The sequence below is a fragment of the Oncorhynchus nerka genome, linkage group LG8, assembly GCF_034236695.1.
Source record: "Oncorhynchus nerka isolate Pitt River linkage group LG8, Oner_Uvic_2.0, whole genome shotgun sequence".
NCBI classification, from domain to species: domain Eukaryota; kingdom Metazoa; phylum Chordata; class Actinopteri; order Salmoniformes; family Salmonidae; genus Oncorhynchus; species Oncorhynchus nerka.
In genome coordinates this window covers 4,450,915-4,474,713 of record NC_088403.1, presented here as the reverse complement: position 1 = coordinate 4,474,713, position 23,799 = coordinate 4,450,915, and the positions used below count along the sequence as shown (strand labels likewise).

The following is a 23,799-nucleotide window of genomic DNA, read 5'->3' as shown; positions in this document are numbered from 1 at the left end:
GGTAAAGAGGAGGAGAAGAGGGTAAAAGAGGAGAAGAGGAGGAGAAGAGGGTAAAGAGGAGGAGAAGAGAGTGAAGAGGAGGAGAGGGTGAAGAGGAGGAGAAGAGGGTAAAGAGGAGGAGAAGAGAGTGAAGAGGAGGAGAAGAGGGTAAAGAGGAGGAGAAGAGGGTGAGAGGAGGAGAAGAGGGTGAAAGGAGGAGGAGAAGAGAGTGAAGAGGAGGAGAAGAGAGTGAAGAGGAGGAGAAGACGGGAGGAGGAGAAGAGGGTAAAGAGGAGGAGGAGAAGAGTGAAGAGGAGGAGAAGAGAGAGTGAAGAGGAGGAGAAGAGGGTAAAGAGGAGGAGAAAGAGGGTGAAGAGGAGGAGGAGAAGAGAGTGAAGAGGAGGAGAAGAGGGTAAAGAGGAGGAGAAGAGGGTGAAGAGGAGGAGAAGAGGGTGAAGAGGAGGAGAAGAGGGTAAAGAGGAGGAGGAGAAGAGGGTAAAGAGGAGAGAAGAGGAGAGAAGAGGGTAAAGAGGAGGAGAAGAGAGTGAAGAGGAGGAGAAGAGGGTAAAAGAGGAGGAGAAGAGAGGAAGAGGAGGAGAAGAGGGTAAAGAGGAGGAGAAGAGAGTGAAGAGGAGGAGAAGAGGGTAAAGAGGAGGAGAAGAGGGTGAAGAGGAGGAGAAGAGAGGAAGAGGAGGAGAAGAGGGTAAAGAGGAGGAGAAGAGGGTAAAGAGGAGGAGAAGAGGGAGGAGAAGAGGGTAAAGAGGAGGAGAAGAGGGAAAAGAGGAGGAGAAGAGGGTAAAGAAGAGGAGGAGAAGAGAGTGAAGAGGAGGAGAAGAGGGTAAAGAGGAGGAGAAGAGGGTGAAGAGGAGGAGAAGAGAGTGAAGAGGAGGAGAAGAGGGTAAAGAGGAGGAGAAGAGGGTGAAGAGGAGGAGAAGAGGGTGAAGAGGAGGAGAAGAGAGGAGAGGAGGAGAAGAGGGTAAAGAGGAGGAGAAGAGGGTGAAGAGGAGAAGAGAAGAGGGAGGAGAAGAGGGTAAAGAGGAGGAGAGAAAGAGGAGGAGAAGAGGGTGAAGAGGAGGAGAAGAGGGTAAAGAGGAGGAGAAGAGGGTAAAGAGGAGGAGAAGAGGGTAAAGAGGAGGAGGAGAAGAGGGTGAAGAGGAGGAGAAGAGGGTGAAGAGGAGGAGGAGAAGAGGGTGAAGAGGAGGAGAAGAGGGTAAAGAGGAGGAGAAGAGGGTAAAGAGGAGGAGAAGAGGGTAAAGAGGAGGAGAAGGCGACGAGGAGGAGAAGAGGGTGAAGAGGAGGAGAAGAGGGTGAAGAGGAGGAGGAGAAGAGGGTGAAGAGGAGGAGAAGAGGGTAAAGAGGAGGAGAAGAGGGTAAAGAGGAGGAGAAGAGGGTAAAGAGGAGGAGAAGGCGACGAGGAGGAGAAGAGGGTGAAGAGGAGGAGAAGAGGGTGAAGAGGAGGAGGAGAAGAGGGTGAAGAGGAGGAGAAGAGGGTGAAGAGGAGGAGAAGAGGGTAAAGAGGAGGAGGAGAAGAGGGTAAAGAGGAGGAGAAGAGGGTAAAGAGGAGAAGAGGAGGAGAAGAGGGTAAAGAGGAGGAGAAGAGAGTGAAGAGGAGGAGAAGAGGGTGAGGAGGAGAAGAGGGTGAAGCGGAGGAGGAGAAGAGAGTGAGGAGGAGGAGAAGAGAGTGAAGAGGAGGAGAAGAGGGTGAAGAGGAGGAGGAGAAGAGAGTGAAGAGGAGGAGAAGAGAGTGAAGAGGAGGAGAAGAGGGGAGGAGGAGAAGAGGGTGAAGAGGAGGAGGAGAAGAGAGTGAAGAGGAGGGAAGAGGGTAAAAGGAGGAGAAGAGGGTGAAGAGGAGGAGAAGAGAAAGAAGAGGAGGAGAAGAGGGTAAAGAGGAGGAGAAGAGGGTGAAGAGGAGGAGAAGAGAGTGAAGAGGAGGAGAAGAGGGTAAAGAGGAGGAGAAGAGGGTAAAGAGGAGGAGAAGAGGGTGAAGAGGAGGAGAAGAGGGAGGAGAAGAGGGTAAAGAGGAGGAGAAGAGGAGGAGAAGAGGGTAAAGAGGAGGAGAAGAGGGTGAAGAGGAGGAGAAGAGGGTAAAGAGGAGGAGAAGAGGGTAAAGAGGAGGAGAAGGCGACGAGGAGGAGAAGAGGGTGAAGAGGAGGAGAAGAGGGTGAAGAGGAGGAGGAGAAGAGGGTGAAGAGGAGGAGAAGAGGGTAAAGAGGAGGAGAAGAGGGTAAAGAGGAGGAGAAGGCGAAGAGGAGGAGAAGAGGGTGAAGAGGAGGAGAAGAGGGTGAAGAGGAGGAGGAGAAGAGGGTGAAGAGGGAGGAGAAGAGGGTAAAGAGGAGGAGAAGAGGGTAAAGAGGAGGAGACGAGGAGGAGAAGAGGGTGAAGAGGAGGAGAAGAGGGTGAAGAGGAGGAGGAGAAGAGGGTGAAAGGAGAGAAGAGGGTGAAGAGGAGGAGAAGAGGGTAAAGAGGAGGAGGAGAAGAGGGTAAAGAGGAGGAGAAGAGGGTAAAGAGGAGGAGGAGGAGAAGAGGGTAAAGAGGAGGAGAAGAGAGTGAAGAGGAGGAGAAGAGGGTGAGGAGGAGAAGAGGGTGAAGCGGAGGAGGAGAAGAGAGTGAGGAGGAGGAGAAGAGAGTGAAGAGGAGGAGAAGAGGGTAAAGAGGAGGAGAATAGGGTGAGGAGGAGAAGAGGAGGAGAAGAGGGTAAAGAGGAGGAGAAGAGAGGAGGAGAAGAGGAGGAAAAGGTGACGAGGAGGAGGAGAAGAGGGTGATTTTTTTAGAAGAAGGAATGGCACTGTGGTCCAGGGGCCTCCCACCCAGGGAGCGGTGAGGTCATGGCTCTGTGACCTAATAACAATGTAGCGCGTGGCCCCTGGGGCCCCTGGGATTCCTCCTGACAGAGACAGCCCCTTCATGTGGCAGGGGAACAATGCTCTCTCAACACAAGGGTTGTGTCCCAAATGGCACCCTATTCCTTGCTCTGGTCAAAAGTAGTGCACTATATAGGGAATAGTGTGTCATTATGGACAGACAGTGTTTCCTATCTCTCTTCCTATCTTCTATGGATGTAAAAGTAGTGCACTATATAGGGAATAGTGTGTCATTATGGACAGACAGTGTTTCCTATCTCTCATGGATGTAAAAGTAGTGCACTGTATAGGGAATAGTGTGTCATTATGGACAGACAGTGTTTCCTATCTCTCTTCCTATCTTATATGGATGTAAAAGTAGTGCACTATATAGGGAATAGTGTGTCATTATGGACAGACAGTGTTTCCTATCTCTCTTCCTATCTTATATGGATGTAAAAGTAGTGCACTATATAGGGAATAGTGTGTCATTGTGGACAGACAGTGTTTCCTATCTCTCTTCCTATCTTCTATGGATGTAAAAGTAGTGCACTATATCGGGAATAGTGTGTCATTATGGACAGACAGTGTTTCCTATCTCTCTTCCTATCTTATATGGATGTAAAAGTAGTGCACTCTATAGAGAATAGTGTGTCATTATGGACAGACAGTGTTTCCTATCTCTCTTCCTATCTTCTATGGATGTAGGGAAAATTCCACAATCCAAACGATGATGGTTTATTTGTGTTTTCAGAGGACAATACTGGTGCCTTTAAACCCTTTCTAGATTACCATTCAGTCATGATTCAGAAATGATTTGTCACTGCAGTGGCATAGTGCAGTAGACTCAAATATTTTTCCCGAATAACACAAATATTGACTCCATCGGTGACTGAGTTGACAACGGTTACTCAAAACAGACATATAAAAAAAATAAAAAGTTTAAAAAAAACATGAGTAAAATAGGGAAAATGATTCATTTGAAAATCCCCAATAGAAACAACCAGTCTATCAGATCTTTCAGCCCCCTGGTGTTTCTTGGCTAGTTCCATCGTTTTTGTTCACATGCTAGGTTGTTTTTCAATATTAGTTTAGAGTTTGCTGCAACTCTCTGCTGCTAGTGAAGAGACACGGAGCTTCTCATCTTCTCCTCTGACGCTGACACAGAGTGCTGTTACCACGGTAACGGCCCGTCCCTTAATACTTGACAGTCGATTGACGCAGCCGTGTGTCGATCTAATTAACAATAATACCCCAAAAATTCCCATCAAAACCCATCAATTTAAAAATAGAGATATCTGTTTATTTTTATTTTTTTGCATTTGATACGTCTCAATCCACCGCATACGCCTATGTCGCACTTCCGCATCCGCGGTGAAAGGTGGCAAAGCTAGAGCGCCTGTTCATCAGACAGGAGACATCCCCAAAATCAGTCTTCTCACAACCCGTCTGTAGCGTCAGAACGGTTTGGCCTACAAAACTAATAGGACCACTTTATGGAAAGATGAGACTCTCACGAACACGATGGTGTTCACAGGTGACTCGTCTGAAGGAACCTGGTAACGGTTTAAAGAAAATGAATGGCAGTATGGAGGTAGTTTCGTGCCAATAAAAAAAGAATATACTGTATATACTTCCTGAGCATTCTTATATCTCCTAGTTATAGGACAGACACTTCAAAACCTTATTCCTTATGATATATGTAATCAAATGCATTTCTATGGGCTATAGTAATAAAGGCCAAAATTCTATATTTCATCAAATAATAATTAATTAATTATACCCCAAGACAAAAGCTTGAAGTGCCTTTTAACAGGGTATGGTACACTGCTGGGGTTTTCCCTCTCAACAGTTTCCTGTGTGTGTCAAGAATGGTCCACCACCCAAAGGACATCCAGACAATTGACACAACTGTGGGAAGCATTGGAGTCAACATGGGACCAGCATCCCTGTGGAAGCATTGGAGTCAACATGGGACCAGCATCCCTGTGGAAGCATTGGAGTCAACATGGGACCAGCATCCCTGTGGAAGCATTGGAGTCAACATGGGACCAGCATCCCCGTGGAAGCATTGAGTCAACATGGGACCAGCATCCCTGTGGAAGCATTGGAGTCAACATGGGACCAGCATCCCTGTGGAAGCATTGGAGTCAACATGGGACCAGCATCCCTGTGGAAGCATTGGAGTCAACATGGGACCAGCATCCCTGTGGAAGCATTGGAGTCAACATGGGACCAGCATCCCTGTGGAAGCATTGGAGTCAACATGGGACCAGCATCCCTGTGGAAGCATTGGAGTCAACATGGGACCAGCATCCCTGTGGAAACATTGGAGTCAACATGGGACCAGCATCCCTGTGAAAGCATTGGAATCAACATGGGACCAGCATCCCTGTGGAAGCATTGGAGTCAACATGGGACCAGCATCCCTGTGGAAGCATTGGAGTCAACATGGGACCAGCATCCCTGTGGAAGCATTGGAGTCAACATGGGACCAGCATCCCTGTGGAAGCATTGGAGTCAACATGGGACCGGCATCCCTGTGGAAGCATTGGAGTCAACATGGGACCGGCATCCCTGTGGAAGCATTGGAGTCAACATGGGACCAGCATCCCTGTGGAAGCATTGGAGTCAACATGGGACCGGCATCCCTGTGGAAGCATTGGAGTCAACATGGGACCAGCATCCCTGTGGAAGCATTGGAGTCAACATGGGACCAGCATCCCTGTGGAAGCATTGGAGTCAACATGGGACCGGCATCCCTGTGGAAGCATTGGAGTCAACATGGGACCAGCATCCCTGTGGAAGCATTGGAGTCAACATGGGACCGGCATCCCTGTGGAAGCATTGGAGTCAACATGGGACCAGCATCCCTGTGGAAGCATTGGAGTCAACATGGGACCAGCATCCCTGTGGAAGCATTGGAGTCAACATGGGGCCAGCATCCCTGTGGAACGCTTTCTACACCTTGTAGAGTCCATGCCCCGATGAATTGAGGCTGTTCTGAAAAAAAGGTTTGCAAAACTCAATATTAGGAAGATGTTTATAATGTTTTGTACACACTATGGCAACAACAAAAAATCAGTCTGGTTAAAAAAATCTGAGTGGCTGGCAGATTTAAAAAAAAAAAATGTACCTGCCACAAAGTCTGCTGTCGTAACGTAGTTTCTATGGACCCCGTAAGGTATACAAATGTCCTGTATATGCTACCTGAACCTGCATGACATGAGCCGTCCTCGCGCTCTCTCCCAGCTTGGGTAGAAAGTTGTGAGTAAAACTAGTCTATTAATGCCAAATAATAGTCAGTCCCTCAAAACACGAGCTTTACTATGGATTGTTTCATTATGCCGTGTTCATTTATTTGACCTTTTTTTAACAGTTAAGAACAAATTCTTATTTACCATGACGGCCTAGGAACAGTGGGGTTAACTGCCTTGTTCAGGGGCAGAACGACAGATTTTTACCGTGTCAGCTCGGGGATTCGAACTTGCAACCTTCCGTCAACTTACCTGGTAAAATAACAGATAAATAAATAGGTCTAGGTTGCGGGCCCGACTGTTTTCTATACTGAGTATTGCCACTCCAGACAGTCTTTCCAGAGGACATTGTGTATTATAGGTCCATTGGGCTGTACACAATTTAAAACTTAGTCTTGAATGATGCATGCCAAGATGTACCAGAGATAAGGGACTGTTGATATTGCAACCACACAACTCAAACATCGGTTCATCGGTATGAACCAAATCTTTTTTTTTTGTTTTTTTTGGTGGTTCAGTCCCTCAAGAACTGTTGTCTGCTAAAGATGATAATCTGTGTGCATCTGCCAATTTATTGTCTTGTTCAGTATCCACATGACCTGTCCCCAGAGCTTCCTATACGGTTCATGTGTTTCCATAACGTGTGGAGACCAGCAATTAAGGAGAATGAGAGTCTCAATTAACGACGTTTACAGAACTGCTGTACTTAAACTCCCTTCCGCCCAGTTGCCCTGATGTTGCTACGGCAACCAAGCTGTTTTCTGTTTGTTTTTTGTTTTTTTCATACATGTCGCAGCCGCGGAGAGATCGTTTTCTAAACTAAAACTCGTAGAAGAACTAGGCTTGCCTAAGAGGCGTTAGGCTCTCGGTCTGATATGGGCTTTTGAACACCTGAGTAAACTTCACTCACTGCACTGACGTCTTCGTAGCTTCGATCACGGCGTTTGTTCACTGATATCCCCTTATACTGTTTTCTTTTCACTGTTTCAGTCACATTCCTGAAGCCCAAGAAACAGACACTTAAGCTTCCTAGTACATACGGAAATTAAAACGGTTTATGAATTATTTTTTTTGGAGGGTTACTGTCAAAATTATTTATTAATTTAAAAAAATAAAAATAAATAGACATCGTTGACATTCGCATGGGCCCACAGTGATTGCGGGTCCCCTGCCTTGAATAAAAGATGGCTGTCGTTTTATGGGCTCTTAAACAATCGTGTTCTTATGTTCATTTTTTTGTTGGTTAAGAGCTCATCAGTAAGCATTTTCACTGTAAGGTCTACCTACACCTGTTGGTTAAGGGCCCATCAGTAAGCATTTTCACTGTAAGGTCTACTTACACCTGTTGGTTATTAAGGTCTACCTACACCTGTTGGTTATTAAGGTCTACCTACACCTGTTGGTTAAGGGCCCATCAGTAAGCATTTTCACTGTAAGGTCTACTTACACCTGTTGGTTATTAAGGTCTACCTACACCTGTTGGTTATTAAGGTCTACCTACACCTGTTGGTTAAGGGCCCATCAGTAAGCATTTTCACTGTAAGGTCTACTTACACCTGTTGGTTAAGGGCTCATCAGTAAGCATTTTCACTGTAAGGTCTACCTACACCTGTTGGTTATTAAGGTCTACTTACACCTGTTGGTTATTAAGGTCTACCTACACCTGTTGGTTAAGGGCCCATCAGTAAGCATTTTCACTGTAAGGTCTACTTACACCTGTTGGTTATTAAGGTCTACCTACACCTGTTGGTTAAGGGCCCATCAGTAAGCATTTTCACTGTAAGGTCTACTTACACCTGTTGGTTAAGGGCTCATCAGTAAGCATTTTCACTGTAAGGTCTACCTACACCTGTTGGTTATTAAGGTCTACCTACACCTGTTGGTTATTAAGGTCTACCTACACCACCTCAGTAAGCATTTTCACTTAAGGTCTTACACCTGTTGGTTAAGGGCCCATCAGTAAGCATTTTCACTGTAGGTCTACTTACCTACACCTGTTGGTTAAGGCCTCATCAGTAAGCATTTTCACTGTAAGGTCTACCTACACCTGTTGGTTATTAAGGTCTACCTACACCTGTTGGTTAAGGGCTCATCAGTAAGCATTTTCACTGTAAGGTCTACCTACACCTGTTGGTTAAGGCCTCATCAGTAAGCATTTTCACTGTAAGGTCTACCTACACCTGTTGGTTAAGGGCCCATCAGTAAGCATTTTCACTGTAAGGTCTACCTACACCTGTTGGTTAAGGGCCCATCAGTAAGCATTTTCACTGTAAGGTCTACCTACACCTGTTGGTTAAGGCCTCATCAGTAAACATTTTCACTGTAAGGTCTACCTACACCTGTTGGTTAAGGGCCCATCAGTAAGCATTTTCACTGTAAGGTCTACCTACACCTGTTGGTTAAGGGCCCATCAGTAAGTATTTTCACTGTAAGGTCTACCTACACCTGTTGGTTAAGGGCCCATCAGTAAGCATTTTCACTGTAAGGTCTACCTACACCTGTTGGTTATTAAGGTCTACCTACACCTGTTGGTTATTAAGGTCTACCTACACCTGTTGGTTAAGGGCCCATCAGTAAGCATTTTCACTGTAAGGTCTACCTACACCTGTTGGTTAAGGGCTCATCAGTAAGCATTTTCACTGTAAGGTCTACCTACACCTGTTGGTTATTAAGGTCTACCTACACCTGTTGGTTAAGGCCTCATCAGTAAACATTTTCACTGTGAGGTCTACCTACACCTGTTGGTTAAGGGCCCATCAGTAAGCATTTTCACTGTAAGGTCTACCTACACCTGTTGGTTATTAAGGTCTACCTACACCTGTTGGTTAAGGGCCCATCAGTAAGCATTTTCACTGTAAGGTCTACCTACACCTGTTGGTTATTAAGGTCTACCTATACCTGTTGGTTATTAAGGTCTACCTACACCTGTTGGTTATTAAGGTCTACCTATACCTGTTGGTTATTAAGGTCTACCTACACCTGTTGGTTATTAAGGTCTACCTATACCTGTTGGTTATTAAGGTCTACCTACACCTGTTGGTTATTAAGGTCTACCTACACCTGTTGGTTAAGAGCTCATCAGTAAGCATTTTCACTGTAAGGTCTACCTACACCTGTTGGTTATTAAGGTCTACCTACACCTGTTGGTTAAGGACTCATCAGTAAGCATTTTCACTGTGAGGTCTACCTACACCTGTTGGTTAAGGGCCCATCAGTAAGCATTTTCACTGTAAGGTCTACCTACACCTGTTGGTTAAGGACTCATCAGTAAGCATTTTCACTGTAAGGTCTACCTACACCTGTTGGTTAAGGACTCATCAGTAAGCATTTTCACTGTGAGGTCTACCTACACCTGTTGGTTATTAAGGTCTACCTACACCTGTTGGTTATTAAGGTCTACCTACACCTGTTGGTTAATTAAGGGCTCATCAGTAAGCATTTTCACTGTGAGGTCTACCTACACCTGTTGGTTAAGGACTCATCAGTAAGCATTTTCACTGTAAGGTCTACCTACACCTGTTGTATTAGGCGCACGTGACAAATAACATTTGATTTGATTTTGATTTGAGGGTGATCCACAGGTGTCTGGTACGCCAGTGAGTGTCTGGTGGACCAAAACAGTTCCCACCCGGACATTAGACAACATTCTGAAAGAGTTCATGTTTTACGGAGTCAACAAAAAGTGAGTTTTCTTTTACTCAAGTGGTATAACACAAACATAATTAAATGTAACATATTTTATATCCAAAATTCATATTCTATAAGGCAGATGGATTTGACAGTTTATGGTTGTGACAATGGTGATTTCAATATTGTTTGTTTAAATCTACCAAAAGTAGAGAACTTTCCAGACTAGGAGTGGCCTTGTTGCACTACATGTAAAGAGGACATAAACAGGGGTCCTTTATGGTATAGCCGTCCCTGCACATTCCTGATTCATTTAGGCTCCATTCCAGACATTATTGTGAGCCGTCCTCCCATCTGCAGCCTCCACTGGTTCATATGCTATCTGGGGGGGCCCGGCCTTCGGGGGGGGGGTTGCAACCCCTATACGTATATATATATACAGTACAAGTCAAAAGTTTGGACACACCTACTCATTCAAGGGTTTTTCTTTATTTTTTAAAACTATTTTCTACATTGTAGAATAATAGTGAAGACATCAAAACTATGAAATAACACATATGGAATCATGTAGTAACCAAAAATAGTGTTAAACAAATCAAAATATATTTTATATTCTTCAAAGTAGCCACCCTTTGCCTTGATGACAGCTTTGCACACTCTTGGCACTCTCTCAACCAGCTTCATGAGGTAGTCACCTGGAATTATTTTAATTAACCTCTTCCCTCTACTCGGGACGCTTGCGTCCCAACTAGAGCTCTGGAAATGCAAATGTGCTACGCTAAATGCTAATAGTATTAGTTAAAACTCAAACGTTCATTAAAATACACATGCAGGGTATCGAATTAAAGCTACACTCGTTGTGAATCCAGGCAACAAGTCAGATTTTTAAAATGCTTTTCGGCGACAGCATGAGAAGCTATTATCTGATAGCATGCACCAATACACTACAACACAAAAGCACAGCAGGGGACGTAAACAAAATAATTAGCATTTCGGCGTTACACAAACCGCACAATAAAATAGAAAACAGTCATTACCTTTCACCATCTTCTTTGTTGGCACTCCTAGATGTCCCATAAACACTATTGGATCTTTATTTCGATTAAATCGGGCCATATAAAGCCAAGATATCGTTATATGTAGACTGTGTGATAAACGAAAAAAACAGCGATTTCACAACGTAACGTCATTTTTTAAAATTCAAAAAGTAGACGATAAACTTTCACAAAACACTTCGAAATACGTTTGTAATGCTACTTTAGGTATTAGTAAACGTTAATAAGCGATAAAAATCATCAGGAGGCGATGTAAAAATCATTAGCTGTCGTCTTGGAAAAAATTTCACGAGAGAGCTCTTCCAAATGATCTGGGCGGAGACTGGAGGTAAGTGGTTCCCCTGATTCGGTTCAACCAAGAATCAAAGATGATTCAATTCACAAGACTCTAGACAACATGGGGATGCTGTGGGAGTTGAATCCTCGGTCTTATCTAATTCGGCTCACTGTGAACAATTGCTGGAAGTGGCGCAAGGATATTTATTTCCATTTTCTGTGATCAGGTTTTCCTGCGCTTTCCGATGTAACGCACGTTATGTTATAGCCACAGTCGTGATTTAACCCGTTTTAAAAACGTCCGAGTGTTTTCTATCCACACATTCTAACCATATGAACGTACTATATTCCTGGCATGAGTAGCAGGGCGCTGAAATGTTGCGCGATTTTTAACAAAATGTTCAAAAAAGTAGAGGGTAGGAGCAACTAGTTTTAACAGGTGTGCCTTCTTAAAAGTTGATTTGTGGAATTTCTTTCCTTCTTAATGCGTTTGAGCCAATCAGTTGTGTTGTGACAAGGTAGGGTTGGTATACAGAAGATAGCCCTATTTGGTAAAAGACCAAGTCCATATTATGGCAAGAATAGCTCAAATAAGCAAAGAGCAATGACAGTCCATCTTTACCTTAAGACATGAAAGTCAGTCAATATGTAAAATATCAAGGACTTTGAAAGTTTCTTCAAGTGCAGTCACAAAAACCATCAAGCACTATGATGAAACTGGCTCTCATGAGGACCGCCACAGGAAAGTAAGACCCAGAGTTACCTCTACTGCAGAGGATAAGTTCATTAGAGTTTACCAGCCTCAGAAATTGCAGCCCAAATAAATGCTTCACAGAGTTCAAGTAACAGACACATCTCAACATCAACTGTTCAGAGGAGACTGCGTGAATCAGGCCTTAAAGGTAAAAAAACACTACTAAAGGACACCAATAAGAAGAAGAGACTTGGTTGGGCCAAGAAACACGAGCAATGGACTTTAGACATGGAAATCTGTCCTTTGGTCTGATGAGTCCAAATTTGAGATTTTTGGTTCCAACCGCCGTATCTTTGTGAGACGCAGAGTCGAACAGATGATCTCTGCATGAGTGGTTCCCACCGTGAAGCATGGAGGAGGAGTTGTGGTGGTGTGGGGGTGCTTTGCTGGTGACACTGTCTGATCTATTTAGAATTCAAGGCACACTTAACCAGCAAGGCCATCACAGCATTCTGCAGTGATACGCCATCCCATCTGGTTTGCGCTGGGACTATCATTTGTTTTTCAACAGGACAATGACCCAAAACAACTCCAGGCTGTGTAAGGGCTTTTTGACCAAGAAGGAGAGTGATGGAGTGCTGCATCAGATGACCTGGCCTCCACAATCACCCGACCTCAACTCAATTGAGATGGTTTGGAATGAGTTGGACAGCATAGTGAAGTACTCAGTATATGTGGGAACTCCTTCAAAACTGTTGGAAAAGCATTCCAGGTGAAGCTGGTTGAGAGAATGCGAAGAGTGCAAAGCTGACATCAAGGCAAAGAGTGGCTACTTTGTAGAATCTAAAATATAACATATATTTTGATTTAAAACTTTTTGGGTTACTTATTTCATAGTTTTGATGTCTTCACTAGTATTCTACAATGTAGAAAATAGTAAAAAAAAAAGAAAAAGAAAAACCCTTGAATGAGTAGGTGTGTCCAAACCTTTTGACTGGTACTGTATATAAATAAATGAATAAATACATAAATAAATATAGCCTAGGCTCCTTGTGAAGTCTTCATGAAGCTCAATGTCTTTGAACATAAAAGAGGGTACATTTGCATCCTCATTACATGATTACCATCAATAGTTTATAACCGTTTTATGTGTGTTATACATAAATGTCAATATTGTCCAGTGGCCTCAACAGTAGGTTACCAAATCACTTATAGGAGAGAGAAGACTTGTTTGAAAGGCATTTTTGTGTAGATAAATAATATAATTTTGCCACTTCACTGACTGTTATTCCCAGAGCTGTTTTAATAACAAAGCTTATGAACAAGGACCTCATTGCAAAAAAGCGATTCCAAATGGAACCTTCTTCTCCTTCTCAGTTCCAATAAAGAACGCGGGATGGGTCTGGCACGCGTCTGAGAATTTGACCAATGTTTTCAAAAGCGCAGATGGACCAGATGTTTTGCACATGTCCTAGATGCGGCCTGGCGGCGCCCCGGCGCTTTGATCCGTGGCGGCAGGTCCACGACACCGACGTGTAAAATACCGCAAGAGATGGGAATTACAATATTAAAAAAAGGAAACTGGTCAGAGAGCTCAAGCTAAATCTCTTTTCAAATCAATCATCTACTGCTACCGCGCGCATAGGCTTCTCTTTAAACCTCAAAATTGCGAGGTTGTTTGATCAGAATTGAGCCTTTGATGTAGGGAAAGCGTGAGAAACAATAGTTCAGAAGAAATGTGGACTAGTTTTTGAATGAAGGTTTTAAGTGTGGGGGATAGTCAGTGGCTCTTGTCTAGTTTATTGATCTTTACCGAGACAATAATTTCAAAGACATTCTTAATTTGAAGTTCGTTTTTAAATGCATAATGTGGTTAATCAATGCATACTAAACATTGGCTATTAACCTATAGATTCAAAATAATAAGAAAAACAACCTTTATCATTATTTTATAAAAACAAAATGATTTGCAGCCTTATCGCCATATAGAATTGCGCACTAGTCACCGCATTGCGCACCGGCTACAATTACGCGCATGTTCTCAGATCAATAGCCTTTGATAAAGCCTATCGATGACCACTAAAAGTATTACAATAGATGGAATCCAATACACACATTTTCCTCTTTTCAAATGAAAGTAGGCCTATAGACTAATGTGACTCTATCACCGTCTCCTACCTGTTCAGTAGCTTGCCAGGTGAAGTTGACGTTCTGGATATTGACAGGTATCGCAGGCATCCTCTGCTGGGCCTTTCTGAAGTCCGTTGTGAATGGAGCCATCTTTCCCTCTGACACGATCAAGATGTCCTCCTCGAAACCTGCACAATAACACACACTGACATTTCAACAAGAGCATTTAAAAACACACGCGGAAGCGCATGGGGGTGTCTACAAAGTTGAACTCAGTCCAATATAATAGGGGTTACAGTGTATGTAACTCAACCCTTTAACCTTTAAAGTTAAAGTTATAATACATATTTTCTATGTATTTCTATTTCTTTAATAAGCTAATTCAAGTGACACTGTAACATTGGATTCATTGAAAAATAAACGCTACTTACCAATTAGGATTCTGGCTTGGTTGGCATCAATCCACATGTACAAACTTCCCTGCTGCTCCTGCGCAGCTTTGGACATCAAACCACCCAAAAGTAGAAGAAGGCACGTTTTGATGGGGGACAGAAGAACAGAGGCTGTCTCGGTAGCCATCCTGAGTTGCAAGCCTCTCAAATCTAACCCTTTTAAATTGTAAATGTATCTTCGGTTCGGCTCTCCTCGTAGTTAAATTGTGTGTCTGTGTATGCTGGGTTTCCCACTGTACTCAAGTCTGGTATGCCGTGAGTGAGCCTCTTTCATTGACAGTGAGACGCCTGCGCTACGTCGCAAGCTACTTGTACACAGCGGGCGCTGTAGGGAGGTATTGCGGCCACACGGTGGCGCAGTGGGACATGGGAAGTAAAGAGTTGGTGCACATTTAGTTAGGCTATGCCTGCCTATTGATTAATGAGATAGGAAATAAATGGCGTAACATGTTGACAAGCAACTGGCACTATAAATACTTATTTATTGGTCTGAGTAAAGGTCTAATCTTTCCCTGATTTAAATTTTTTCACTTTATTTTTACCCACACATCCGTTTTTCTGACGAATCCCAGCAACAAAAAACAACAACATAACAATCATTATAAATTATAGCCTACAAAATATTCACATGGTGATGAGAATTGCATGATGTAGCTAGCGGACCTATTATCATAAAACAAAAATGTGTTTGTTGCACTGACTCAATTCAAGCCTCCAAAATAGGAAGAGAAAAAGGGTGGAGGGACGGGGGGGGGGCTTCAAGACAAATCATCTCCCTGTGTGGTCTTTGTCTTATAAGGCCCATAAACTCTCCAAGATAAACACTTCAGATTGTGGTATGTCACCTGGTGCCCATATTCTAAAGGATGGTAATACTGAGCTGTTCGAATGGAAACGGGCGAGAAATGCAGAAATGCCAGACACGTGTTATTTTATTGCATTCCAACAGAGTTTTGTCAATGACAATTGGTGTTATTCATGATTAAATATTTCAAATCAATATCACTAGATTACGGAAGAACAAATGCCATAGGCTACACTGAGTGTAACATGTTTTTTCCTGCCTACAGTATGTAAGGTAACAGGACATGCCTACAGTATGTAAGGTATCAGGACAGTCTCATACAGTATGTTTGCACACATTATATATAGACTTTTTCTACTGTATTATTGACTGTATGTTTGTTTACATTTACATTACATTTACATTACATTACTCCATGTGTAACTCTGTGTTGTTGTTCGTGTCGCACTGCTTTGCTTTATCTTGGCCAGGTCGCAGTTGTAAATGAGAACTTGTTCTCAGCTAGCCGACTTGGTTAAATAAAATGTGAAATACAAAAATAAATAAATAAAAATATACTAGGCCTTTTACCATATCGTTAGGTGGTTTATGCAAAAACAGTGTACAGTACTCACAATACACAATAAATAATAGGCTATAGATTCCTATAGACTATTACAGGAATTATGCGCCGTTGGAGCTCGGGCGCTTAATTATTTCACTGTACACTGAAACTACATCTGCGACCCTGAGTACGTGACTAAACAAACATCGAATCTACAGTAGCGAGATGCGGAAAATCACCAACCATGTATTTGATTGGATCAACCTTTAGCCTCCAATACGAGGAATCAATATTCACATAAAACAATATGTTTATACAACGACGCATTTACTACAACTCTGTCAGACACTAGATATAACCTACTATTATACGTGACTGTTCTTATAGCAGCTCATTGAGACGCCTGCCCCCTGCCTGTAGACAGCTGACTGACTCAGGATACGGTTATATTTTGATTTTTTTACTATTAGTTCGTCACTTCCGTTACAGCTTTGAGTTTCCCCCCCCCCCCTCCAAGTAAAGATGGCGACGTCGCAGCTAACGGACGATGAGCTTTTCTCTGAGTTAAAGAGCTTTGGATTCACTCCAGGCCCGGTCTCCGAGAATACGAGACCGGTTTATTTGAAAAAACTAAAGAAACTACGTGAGGAACAACAACAGAAAGGAGGAACCAGAGCGGGGAAAAACCGAAACAGCGGCAGTATCAACAACAACAGTAGTAGCGGTGGTAACGGCAGCTACACAGCGGCGGGAGCTTCGGGATGCGGAGCCAGGCCAGCTAGCCGTGACGTCACGCCCCGGAGCCCCGGTGGTCGACCGGTCCTGAACGAAAAGCGAACTGGTGGAGCTGGGAAGTTCGTATTGGGTTTTAGTTCGGACGAATCGGACGTAGAGGACCCGAAGAAAAAACGAGGAGCGAACCACAGCGGTAGGAAAGACCGAGGTTCCGCGTATCAACAACAACAGATCAGGCCTACAACGGGAACTGCTACCGCCACTCGGAAGAGCCTGGGAGTCGCTGTGAGTACCAGCAGTAACAACTCCTCTCCCGCCGGGCTGCTGGAGGGGAGGAGAAGCGGACCCGGTTCTCTCGGTTGGGAGGACCGGGGAAAATCGAGCCTCGAGGTCTCGCGGGCCGCGGAAGTGAAGGGTTACGACGAAGAGCCCGAAGAAGACGACGATTTTCAAGGGGAGACGGAGAGAGACAGTCGGTCTCTGAATGGGAACAGGGCGTCTTACTCACTGAACGCCAGTAGTAAGAAAGTCGGTGATTACTCAGATTCGGAGGAAGAGGAAGAAGGGGGGATAATATCTGGGCAGGACCGTCAACGAGACCAGCGCTTACAGCAACACTACTCCAGACGGAGTCACTCCTCCAAGCCGTCTCCCTACAGAAGTGCCAGGGGGTCAGAGAACGGACAGGAAACGACTGGCGGCATGGCAATCAGGCCAAACGACACGCCTGGCGCTAGTAGGAGTCGACTAGACATGATGGGAGGCCGGGGGGAGGAAGATGAGGAAGAGGAAGAGGGAAAGAAACGAGGCCCCGGCGAATCGTCCCTGAGCGGGAGCTTGCTGAGACGCCATTGCCCCAGGGGGACCATCTACGTGTCGGCTGTGATGGGGGAGAGCGACCGCGGCAGCCCCGGGGAAAGCAGCGGCAACAATTCCCCGTCTTCCGCCTACAACAAAAACCACATCGACAGCGGGGATGGCGCCACTAGTAGTAGTAGCAGCAGCAGCCGATTCAGCATCGGCCTGAGACCGCGATTCTCCAACTACAACAGTCTATCCGCTACTTACCGACCCAACCATTCAAATCATAGCGGTCCCAACCATGCCTACAGCCAGTCGAGTCTCAAGCAGAAGCACACGGTACCGGAGGATGAGCTGCTCCAGCAATTCAAGCGGGAGGAGGTGGGGTCGTCCACCGGTGGTTGGGGGTTCAGTGCCCACTACCTGTCCATGTTCCTGCTCATGGCCGCCTGCCTGTTCTTCCTCCTGCTCGGCCTCATGTATCTCCGGATGAGGGGGTCTGGAGCCTCTGAGGTCGATGTTGTCGGTAAGTATCCAGCCTAGTAAACTGTAACTTCCTAAACATAGCTAGCTAGTAGTGTTTTGTCTCTCAATCCATCATTCTGTGGTTAAGTTTACTGTTCAATTTAAAGCTTCAGTTTGCTTCCCAAATTGCAGTATAATATCAATATTTAAAACGGATTGTAAACCAGGCCAGGTATTTTGTAATATTAGTGACTGACTGTCTAGATACTGCTTTATACATAGGATTATTAGTGACTGACTGTCTAGCTACTGCTTTATACATAGGATTATTAGTGACTGACTGACTGTCTAGATACTGCTTTATGCATAGGATTATTAGTGACTGACTGTCTAGATACTGCTTTATGCATAGGATTATTAGTGACTGACTGTCTAGATACTGCTTTATACATAGGATTATTAGTGACTGACTGTCTAGATACTGCTTTATACATAGGATTATTAGTGACTGACTGTCTAGATACTGCTTTATACATAGGATTATTAGTGACTGACTGTCTAGATACTGCTTTATGCATAGGATTATTAGTGACTGACTGTCTAGATACTGCTTTATACATAGGATTATTAGTGACTGACTGTCTAGATACTGCTTTATACATAGGATTATTAGTGACTGACTGTCTAGATACTGCTTTATGCATAGGATTATTAGTGACTGACTGTCTAGATACTGCTTTACACATAGGATTATTAGTGACTGGCTGTCTAGATACTGCTTTATGCATAGGATTATTAGTGACTGACTGTCTAGATACTGCTTTACACATAGGATTATTAGTGACTGACTGTCTAGATACTGCTTTATACATAGGATTATTAGTGACTGACTGTCTAGATACTGCTTTATACATAGGATTATTAGTGACTGACTGTCTAGATACTGCTTTATGCATAGGATTATTAGTGACTGACTGTCTAGATACTGCTTTATGCATAGGATTATTAGTGACTGGCTGTCTAGATACTGCTTTACACATAGGATTATTAGTGACTGACTGTCTAGATACGGCTTTACACATAGGATTATTAGTGACTGACTGTCTAGATACGGCTTTACACATAGGATTATTAGTGACTGACTGTCTAGATACTGCTTTATACATAGGATTATTAGTGACTGACTGTCTAGATACTGCTTTATACATAGGATTATTAGTGACTGACTGTCTAGATACTGCTTTATACATAGGATTATTAGTGACTGACTGTCTAGATACTGCTTTATACTGACTGACTGTTACTGCTTTATGCATAGGATTATTAGTGACTGACTGTCTAGACTGCTTTATGCATAGGATTATTAGTGACTGACTGTCTAGATACTGCTTTATACATAGGATTATTAGTGACTGACTGTCTAGATACTGCTTTATACATAGGATTATTAGTGACTGACTGTCTAGATACTGCTTTATGCATAGGATTATTAGTGACTGACTGTCTAGATACTGCTTTATACATAGGATTATTAGTGACTGACTGTCTAGCTACTGCTTTATACATAGGATTATTAGTGACTGACTGACTGTCTAGATACTGCTTTATGCATAGGATTATTAGTGACTGACTGTCTAGATACTGCTTTATGCATAGGATTATTAGTGACTGACTGTCTAGCTACTGCTTTATGCATAGGATTATTAGTGACTGACTGTCTAGCTACTGCTTTACATAGGATTATTAGTGACTGACTGTTAGCTACTTTATACATAGGATTATTAGTGACTGACTGTCTAGATACTGCTTTATGCATAGGATTATTAGTGACTGACTGTCTAGATACTGCTTTATGCATAGGATTATTAGTGACTGACTGTCTAGATACTGCTTTATGCATAGGATTATTAGTGACTGACTGTCTAGCTACTGCTTTATACATAGGATTATTAGTGACTGACTGTCTAGCTTTATACATAGGATTATTAGTGACTGACTGTCTACTGCTTTATACATAGGATTATTAGTGACTGACTGTCTAGCTACTGCTTTATACATAGGATTATTAGTGACTGACTGTCTAGATACTGCTTTATGCATAGGATTATTAGTGACTGACTGTCTAGCTACTGCTTTATACATAGGATTATTAGTGACTGACTGTCTAGATACTGCTTTATACATAGGATTATTAGTGACTGACTGTCTAGCTACTGCTTTATACATAGGATTATTAGTGACTGACTGTCTAGATACTGCTTTATGCATAGGATTATTAGTGACTGACTGTCTAGCTACTGCTTTATACATAGGATTATTAGTGACTGACTGTCTAGATACTGCTTTATACATAGGATTATTAGTGACTGACTGTCTAGATACTGCTTTACACATAGGATTATTAGTGACTGACTGTCTAGATACTGCTTTACACATAGGATTATTAGTGACTGACTGTCTAGATACTGCTTTATACATAGGATTATTAGTGACTGACTGTCTAGATACTGCTTTATACATAGGATGGCCAGACTTTTTTTTTGCCTTGTGTAATGGACATTGTAATGTGAAAACAATCTAACAGAAGTTTTGAATTGCTACTCACATATTTTGAAATTGATACATTTTTTAATTCAGCGAGGAGACAATAAGAAGATATACACTCCAGAAATGATTTCCCATAGATAACACTACAGTACATTATGTTGTTGTTTTGTTTTGTATTCTGCACAGAGTCACTCGTTGTCTGACATCAAAATCTGTTATTTGCCTCTTAGCAGAAAATCGCTGCAGGGAACCTAAACGTTTAGGCCTAAAACAAACCAATGATTTCACAGAACTCATTTGGTGTGAAGCGGGTTTAGCAGTTGTTGTGTCCCCCCCCTCCCCCTTAGCCATTCACACCTTCAGAGACAGGAAGTCCTACATCATCATTCTACATAGAGGGACACTTCTTCTTTATGGAGGGCACAGCAGACATTTGTAGCATGTCAGCATAAACAGCTGCCTCCATCCGTTGGCTTCCGTAGCGAACGATCGGCCCACTATCGGCCCACTATCGACCCACTATCGGCCCACTATCGGCCCACTATCGACCCACTATCGGCCCACTATCGGCCTACTATCGGCCCACTATCGGCCTACTATCGGCCTACTATCGGCCCACTGGCCCGTTCAACCACCCTGTGTGTGTTTCAGAGTATGCTCATAGAAATGACTCGATTAAAGCCTTTTTAATACACATACTGTAGTATTTACAGTGAGCTATTCAACCTATAGACCTAAGCAAATGACTAGCATTAGCCAAATCAGCAGGGAAGATGCCTTTGCCTGTCTGGACACTGCGGCTACACTCTTATGCTACCTCACAACTGCACCAGTGAGTGCTGTCAAAGCCACAAAACACATGAAATATTCAATGATCCCATTCAGCAGGGGGGGGGGGGACTGGGGCAGGCCAGGGGTGGAGGGGAGACTGGGGCAGGCTGGGGGGGGGTAGACTGTGGCAGGCCGGGGGGTAGAGGAGACTGGGGCAGGCCAGAGCAGGGAGCTGGGATTGCTTCCAAATGTCACACTATTCCCTACGTGCCCTGATCTAACATAGGGAATCGGGTGCCAGCGGCAGGTAGCCTAGCGGTTAAGAGCATTGGGCCAGTAAGCGAAAGGTCGTTGGTTCGAATTCCCAAGCCAACTAGGTGGAAAAATCTGTCTGTGCCCTTGAGCAAGTCACTTAACCCTAATCGCTCCTGTAAGTCTCTCTGGATAAGAGAATCAGCTAAATGACTCACTACTATAAGTCTCTCTGGATAAGAGAGTCTGCTAAATGACTCACTACTATAAGTCTCTCTGGATAAGAGAGTCTGCTAAATGACTCACTACTGTAAGTCTCTCTGGATAAGAGAATCAGCTAAATGACTCACTACTGTAAGTCTCTCTGGATAAGAGAGTCTGCTAAATGACTCACTACTGTAAACCTCTCTGGATAATAGAATCAGCTAAATGACTCACTACTGTAAGTCTCTCTGGATAAGTGTCTGCTAAATGACTCACTACTGTAAGCCTCTCTGGATAAGAGAGTCTGCTAAATGACTCACTACTGTAAGTCTCTCTGGATAAGAGTCTGCTAAATGACTCACTACTGTAAGTCTCTCTGGATAAGAGAGTCTGCTAAATGACCCACTACTGTAAATCTCTCTGGATAAGAGCGTCTGTTAAATTACTCAAATGTTTGTTAAATGTACATTTGAGATGCAGATGAGGAGCAGAGCAGGAAGTACAGAGTGACCAGTGATTTCCCCTGTCTAGGACACACACACCCCAACCACACTTACTGCTCTGTTAGTAGGTGCAGCAGGCGGTGGACACTAGCTAGGTTGTTTCAGCTCCTGTCCCCGTTGGATTAGACACTAGCTAGGTTCCTCCAGCTCCCTCTGTCCCTGTTGGATGAGACACTAGCTAGGTTCCTCCAGCTCCCTCTGTCCCTGTTGGATGAGACACTAGCTAGGTTCCTCCAGCTCCCTCTGTCCCTGTTGGATGAGACACTAGCTAGGTTCCTCCAGCTCCCTCTGTCCCTGTTGGATGAGACACTAGCTAGGTTCCTCCAGCTCCTGTCCTTGTTGGATGAGACACTAGTTAGGTTCCTCCAGCTCCCTCTGTCCCTGTTGGATGAGACACTAGCTAGGTTCCTCCAGCTCCCTCTGTCCCTGTTGGATGAGACACTAGCTAGGTTCCTCCAGCTCCTGTCCCTGTTGGATGAGACACTAGTTAGGTTCCTCCAGCTCCTGTCCCTGTTGGTTGAGACACTAGCTAGGTTGCTCCAGCTCCCTCTGTCCCTGTTGGATGAGACACTAGCTAGGTTCCTCCAGTTCCTGTCCCTGTTGGATGAGACACTAGCTAGGTTCCTCCAGCTCCCTCTGGTCCTGTTTGATTAGACACTAGCTAGGTTCCTCCAGCTCCCTCTGTCCCTGTTGGATGAGACACTAGCTAGGTTGTTCCAGCTCCTGTCCCTGTTGGATGAGACACTAGCTAGGTTGTTTCAGCTCCTGTCCCTGTTGGATGAGACACTAGTTAGGTTCCTCCAGCTCCCTCTGTCCCTGTTGGATGAGACACTACCTAGGTTCTTCCAGCTCCTGTCCCTGTTGGATTAGACACTAGCTAGGTTCCTCCAGCTCCCTCTGTCCCTGTTGGATGAGACACTAGCTAGGTTCCTCCAGCTCCCTCTGGTCCTGTTGGATTAGACACTAGCTAGGTTGTTCCAGCTCCTGTCACTGTTGGATTAGACACTAGCTAGGTTGTTTCAGCTCCTGTCCCTGTTGGATGAGACACTAGCTAGGTTCCTCCAGCTCCCTCTTTCCCTGTTGGATGAGACACTAGCTAGGTTCCTCCAGTTCCTGTCCCTGTTGGATGAGACACTAGCTAGGTTCCTCCAGCTCCCTCTGGTCCTGTTGGATTAGACACTAGCTAGGTTCCTCCAGCTCCCTCTGTCCCTGTTGGATGAGACACTAGCTAGGTTGTTCCAGCTCCTGTCCCTGTTGGATGAGACACTAGCTAGGTTGTTTCAGCTCCTGTCCCTGTTGGATGAGACACTAGTTAGGTTCCTCCAGCTCCCTCTGTCATTTACATTTACATTTAAGTCATTTAGCAGACGCTCTTATCCAGAGCGACTTACAAATTGGTGCTTTCACCTTATGACATCCAGTGGAACAGCCACTTTACAATAGTGCATCTAGGTCTTTTAAGGGGGAGGGGGTGAGAAGGATTACTTTATCCTGTCCTAGGTATTCCTTAAAGAGGTGGGGTTTCAGCTGTCTCCGGAAGGTGGTGATTGACTCCGCTGTCCTGGCATCGTGAGGGAGTTTGTTCCACCATTGGGGGGCCAGAGCAGCGAACAGTTTTGACTGGGCTGAGCGGGAACTGTACTTCCTCAGTGGTAGGGAGGCGAGCAGGCCAGAGGTGGATGAACGCAGTGCCCTTGTTTGGGTGTAGGGCCTGATCAGAGCCTGGAGGTACTGAGGTGCCGTTCCCCTCACAGCTCCGTAGGCAAGCACCATGGTCTTGTAGCGGATGCGAGCTTCAACTGGAAGCCAGTGGAGAGAGCGGAGGAGCGGGGTGACGTGAGAGAACTTGGGAAGGTTGAACA

The 23,799-nt window shown here is 44.3% G+C and overlaps 1 protein-coding gene and 1 pseudogene across 1 annotated transcript; one reads left to right on the top strand and one right to left on the bottom strand.

Annotated features, from left to right (window-relative positions):
* The window catches only part of LOC135573019 (wnt inhibitory factor 1-like), a 79,175-nt pseudogene extending 64,731 nt beyond the window's left edge, over nucleotides 1–14,444 (bottom strand).
* A 1,726-nt stretch (nucleotides 14,445–16,170) lies between these two features.
* On the top strand, nucleotides 16,171–17,763 carry LOC135572814 (inner nuclear membrane protein Man1-like). Its single transcript, XM_065021236.1, has one exon. The coding sequence runs from the start codon at nucleotides 16,182–16,184 to the stop codon at nucleotides 17,736–17,738; it is 1,557 nt and encodes a 518-aa protein (XP_064877308.1). The 5' UTR covers nucleotides 16,171–16,181; the 3' UTR covers nucleotides 17,739–17,763.
* Nucleotides 17,764–23,799: the final 6,036 nt, after the last annotated feature.

Bases quoted from the DNA above. Each gene is read 5' to 3' on its own strand.
- LOC135572814 (XM_065021236.1), top strand. From the start codon at position 16,182: ATGGCGACGTCGCAGCTAACGGACGATGAGCTTTTCTCTGAGTTAAAG.